This window comes from Delphinus delphis, chromosome 10, assembly GCF_949987515.2.
Source record: "Delphinus delphis chromosome 10, mDelDel1.2, whole genome shotgun sequence".
Taxonomy (NCBI): domain Eukaryota; kingdom Metazoa; phylum Chordata; class Mammalia; order Artiodactyla; family Delphinidae; genus Delphinus; species Delphinus delphis.
The window spans coordinates 23,311,672-23,317,214 of NC_082692.2; the positions used below are offsets into that span (position 1 = coordinate 23,311,672).

The following is a 5,543-nucleotide window of genomic DNA, read 5'->3' on the forward strand; positions in this document are numbered from 1 at the left end:
TCAGGTTCTTGGGCAGATCTCAGAAGTGTCTGTGCAGGTGTTTCCAGGGCCATGGCGATAGTGGAAGAGTCTTGGGCTGCAGGCTGGTGGAGGAGGTGGGCTCCCCAGGTGAGGCTGGCCACGAGGATGAGCGGGGTGATAAGGAGGAGCCTGGGGAGCCGATGCGGCATGGTGGCTGCATCGCACAGGTCCTGCTCGCAGCAGTGGTGCCGAGGAGTGTAGGAGAGTGACCGGTAGGTGGCATGGCCCTGCAGAGAGCGCCGGGTCCTTGGGAGGCAGGCTTTCCGCTCGATGACCTCACTGTTCTATGGGACAAAGAGGGGATGCTGAGGCAGGGCAGGAAGGAGGCAAGGGCCAGGAGGCCACAGGAAAGGCAGGACGGATGGCGGTGGGGAAGGCCTAGGGAGTCCTCCCTGAGGTACCAATACTGATGCCACAAACTTCATCATCCTGACACTAGGTAGGAACAGGGTAGCAGGGTTTGGCGAAGTTGCAGGTGTAACAGTGGAGCCGTCTCCGGGCAGGGGAAGTGGCGAGACCTGTGGGGTCGGTGGAGATCAGGCAGGGAGGAGAGGCAAACAGGACAGGTGAGAGGCTGAGCCCAGATTTGAGAACGGGATGCACAGACAGAGGTGATACACAAAGTGGGGAGAGAGGAGCAGTGAAGTGGAGGGAAAAATAGACAGAAATAGAAAAAGAGACACAGAGAAGGGAGGGGGGATAATACAGGAAAAGGAAACGACGCAGAGGCACGAGGGATACAGGGAGTGTGAGAGACACACAGACATGAACAGAAGCCAAGAGAATCAGAGATGAGCACAGAGAATGACACAAAAAACCAGGCCGGGACGGGGAGGGGTTGCCAGTGAAGAAGTTAAGCAGATGGTGCTAAGTCAGATGAGAAAATAGGAATTAACATTGACCAAGGGGCCCAGCAAAGAAACAGGAGGTGAGATAAGGGTCAGGGGAGACAGAGGCTTGTCAAAGATGCCACAGGAAAGAGACAGTTATTCTCAAATGCCTTTGAAAGGAAATTTTTCTTGTTCCACCTCATCAGGCTGTCCTGAGACCATTCCCAGTAGCTTTTCTTTCCAAAACCCCTACAACTCCCTCCTTGGCATTTCTCAGCACCCTCTCCGCCACCCCCCACCCCCAGACCTCAGGCTCCTCCACAAGCCCCTGCCAGCACCACCACCCCACCCTGCACCCAGCCCCCAAGGATTCCCCAGCCCACCCTTATCCAGTGCCCCACCGAGGAACAGAATGCAGAGGAAGATGCTGGAGGTGCCCATGGCTGGACCCGGGGCTCAGGAGTCTGGGAGAATGTGACCTGCACCCAGGGATCCTAGAGTTGGAGAGATGGAGCATCTGAGTGAGACAGGGAGGGAGCAGTAAACAAACACACCTAGGGAGTGAATCTGAGGGTGGGGGACCAGATTTGGCAGACTGACAGAGCAGGGACCCTGTTCTCACAATTCTCACATCCTCCCTGTCTCCTACTAGAGCCTGCTCTTGCCTTAAGGGTGTTCTCCATTCCCGCAGCGTTGGTCTGTTACTCTTAGCTGCGTCTGTCGCTCCTGAACCGCTGTCTGTCAGCGTCTGTCACTTCCCCTCCTACTCCTTTCCCTCCCTCCCCTTGTCTCAAGCTGTTCTTTGCTCTCTCATCTCCTTGTTTTTGTTTCTCTGTCTTTTGTCCTTCTGTGCATTTAAGTCTGTCAAGGTCACTCTCCTTGACCTTGAGCCCCGGCCCAGAGTTGGCGAGCGGTGTTTGAGTGTGGGCTCAACAATCCCCCACCCACCGGCCCACACACAGAGCCCAGCTGCAGCTGCATAAGGGAGGACGCCGCCCAGCTTCCCATTCCTTTGATCCCCCCAAGCCTCAACATTCTTACCCCGTAATTATCTCTCCCAGCCTTACTGCATTAGAGGAAGGAATCATGGGTGCGGCCAGAGGGACTGATGTGTTTCCACCAGTGCAGGGATGAGGGTCAGAAAGACCAGGAAGGAAGGCAACGATAAGATTTGGGGAGTACGGGTGGTAGAGTCTGGAAGACGGGGGCTTAAGAGATTGGGGAGAAGAGCTGCACCTGGGGAATCAGGGCAGAACGTACTGGGAGTAAGAGGCAGACAGGGTGGGGGAGATGTGAGGTGGAGGTGAGGCAGAGGAGAGACAGGTATCCACTGAGCAGCAGTTTTCAAAACATTTATCTCAGGACCTCTTTACACGCAAGAATTACTGAACACCCCAAAGAGCTTTTCTTATGTAAGTTATATCAATATTTGCTATATGAGAAATAGAAACAGAATATTTTAATAGGTTCATTTAAAAATAAAAAAACAATAAACCCATTACGTGTTAACAAAGCATAGTTTTGCGAAAAATAATTCCTTTCCCAACAGTACAGTGGGAAGAGTGGCACGGCTTTACCCTTTGGGGAATCTATTTAATGTTGGGCTTAATAGAAGAACTAGAAGATGGCTGGGTTTTCACATCTGCTTCTGCATTCAACCTGTTGGGATTTGTTGTTTTGATTGAAGTATCTGAAGAAAATCTGACAGATATGTAGTTGGAAGAGGAAGACGGTGGAGGACCCTCTAAAAGGGCCTTAGGGACCCGCAGGAGGTCTGGGGCCACCGTCTTAGAATTGTTCCTGAGATGGAAGAGTTTGGGGATGCCAGAGGATGCTGAGAGCTCTTTCTCCTGTGGGGGCCCCTCCCTGTCCCCACTGGGGCCCCGGTGGCTGCTGGAGGAGTCTCTTTCCTCCCTTTTTATTGCCCTATAAAGCCCAAGGCAAGCACAACTGGAGAAATCCCGCGCGCAGCAACGAAGACCCAATGCAGCCAAAAATAAATAAATAAAAATTTTTTTAAAAAAAGCCCAAGGCAAGGGGGATAAAAGGCTGGCAGAGTGGGGCCAGGGAGGCGGGTGGGCGGGAGGGAGAGGCGCTACAGACACAGGCAGACACAATGAACCCCCTGTTTGCTGGGATCCCGCTCAGCGCCCTGCTGTGGGCTGCCTTGGGTAAGGAGGCAGCCAAGGCGCCTGTCACAAAGGCCCGTCGCCCTGTGCCAGCCGCCCCCCACCCCCGCCCAGTTCCAGCACCTCTTCTCTCCTGCCAGGAAACCGCAAGCGGTGCTATGACTGCGGTGGAGGCCCCAGCGGCTCCTGCAAAGAGACCGTGACCACTTGCGGCCAGGGCAAACGCTGCGGCTTCCTGGAGGGCAAACCCCAACCAGACCTGAGACAGACCAAGCCATCTGGAAACCGTGAGTCCTCCGTTTGTCCCCCTGCCTCCAGCCCCTACTACTTCAGTCCTTCTGGCTTCCAGAACCTTCCAGGCTCAGTCTGGCTCTGGGCAGATGGTGCCGCTGTCAGAGTGGAGCGGTCTGTAGCCCCTTCTGGCTCCTGGCACTGAGCCCCTGGAAGCCCGCTGTCTGTGTGGCCCCACCCCCTCCTCTTTACCCTCCAGAAAGAGTCTCAGAGGCCCATTCACTCACAAATGGGTGAAAAGCTCCCTTGAAGGCAGGGACCAAAACATTCAGCCAAACTTCAACTTGCAGGCATCAGCTAGGGACCAGGGAGGTATGTGTGTGTGTGTATTCTAATTTTTTTTGTTTCTAAATAATTTTAGGTTGACAGAAAAGTTAATTTTATTAGAAAAATAGTACAGATCAGTACTGTATAGCCTCACCCAGTTTCCTCTAATGTTAATGTCTTATATAACCATAGTACAATTAGCAAAATCAGAAAATAACACCGGTTATTATTATTAAGGTCTGTACTAACCTACAGACCTTACTCAATTTAGCCAGTCGTCCCACTGATGTCCTTTCTCTGATCCAGGACCCACACCAGGATCCTACAATGCCTTTAGCTCTCCTGTCTTCTTAGTTGTCCCCACTCTGGGACAGTTCTGAGTCTTCCTTTGATTCCATGATCTTGACATTTTTGAAGAGTCCTGATGAGTTATTTTATAGAACGTCCCGCAATTTGGATTACCTGATATGTTCTCATGATTAGACTGAGGTCGTGAGTTTTTGGCAAGAAGTGATGTTGGTCCCTTTCAGTGCATCCCATCAGGGATTCACTTGGTTTCAGGGAGGTGTTTTTTTTTTTTTTTTTTTTTTTGCGGTACATGGGCCTCTCACTGCCGTGGTCTTTCCCGTTGCGGAGCACAGGCTCCGGACGTGCAGGCTCAGCGGCCGTGGGTCATGGGCCCAGCCGCTCTGCGGCATGTGGGATCTTCCCGGACCGGGGCACGAACCCACGTCCCCTGCATCGGCAGGCAGACTCTCAACCACTGCGCCACCAGGGAAGCCCGACAGGGAGGTGTTTTTTGAGGGGGCAGAGGATCCCTTTGGGCTCCTTGGAATCACATCTGCTCTGCCCCAGAAGGCAAGTCCTTAAGCCAGGAGTCCAACAGCCCAATCTCCTTCTCTCTCTCAGCCTCAGTGACCTTGATTCATCACCATGCAGCCTGCGTGGCGGCCCATCATTGCAGTCGAGTGGAAACAGAGGTGGTGGGAGACGTGACTTATATGACCCACAGGGACTGCTGCGTCTGCGACCTGTGCAACAGTGCTGTGGTGAGCACTGCAGCCCCCACGTGCATCATGGCTGCAGGGGTCACCGCCCTAGCCTGGCTCTTGCCAGGACTGTGGAGAGGGTAGTGGGAGTAGGGGAAGACAAGGGAGCAAGGGAGCAAGGGAACAAAGGGGATCTGAGGTGAGAAGATAAACACTCCTCTGTGAGCCATTAAAATCTACCGACCACTCTAGAGCTGACTGGAAAATTCCATCTTTTGTTGATGGGAGGGCTGATGGAGTAATGTGGGGGCAACCAGGCTCTAGTGTAGGGGTTATCAAGGATCAGTGGACTTAGTTGCAATGGTGCACTGCTTAACCAACTAAACCCCAAAGGACAATGGAGAATCTGCCCTATGTGACTCCTGCACCCTGTTGCTAGGGAGAATCTTCCTTAGCAACGAGGATCACTGAGGGGAGCAGGCTCTGGGCTGAGTGGGGGCCACCAGGAATCAATGAGCCTTGTTGTCTGGGCTTGTTCCCCTTCCCCGCATTTGCAACTTGGCTCCCAATATGACTACTTGGAATTGAGAAAGGAAATGTAAGCACTGTGATAGGAGGGTGGCTTGGTGCCCCACATACTGGGCCAGGTGAGGCCTCTGGATCTAACCTGAGGGACTGAGGCCTGGAAGAGGGTCCCAGGTCCCATCCCCATGCAACTCTCCTACCCTTTCTGAGGAGCCCTCAAGCCACACTGCACCTCTTTCTTGGCAGTACGTCAGAGGTGTGGCCTAAATTTAAGGTAAATATTGCTTCTCCAAACACTGGGCCCTGTACGCCACCCCCCAGACACTGGAAGAGAGGATGGAAGCCTGCAAAACCTGTTTTTCCGTCTGCCCCAGCCCAGCGTCTGAGAGAAACTCCCTGAAGGGTTCTTGGGTGAGTGGTGAGTGTGAGGGCTGAGAGTGTTATTTCCTGGGAGGGCGCCTCTGACAATAGATCTTCTGATACACAATTGA

The 5,543-nt window shown here is 53.2% G+C and overlaps 2 protein-coding genes across 2 annotated transcripts; one reads left to right on the plus strand and one right to left on the minus strand.

Annotated features, from left to right (window-relative positions):
* On the minus strand, window positions 1-1,292 carry LOC132432625 (lymphocyte antigen 6G6e-like). The gene is given in 4 exon segments (XM_060023278.1): window positions 1-29; window positions 32-307; window positions 414-539; window positions 1,235-1,292. Coding segments are annotated over 4 exon segments (489 nt in total).
* Window positions 1,293-2,967: 1,675 nt separating this feature from the next.
* LY6G6D (lymphocyte antigen 6 family member G6D) lies at window positions 2,968-4,713 on the plus strand. Its single transcript, XM_060023277.1, is given in 3 exon segments — window positions 2,968-3,106; window positions 3,109-3,267; window positions 4,448-4,713. Coding segments are annotated over 3 exon segments (522 nt in total). The 3' UTR covers window positions 4,672-4,713.
* The last annotated feature ends 830 nt before the right edge of the window (window positions 4,714-5,543 follow it).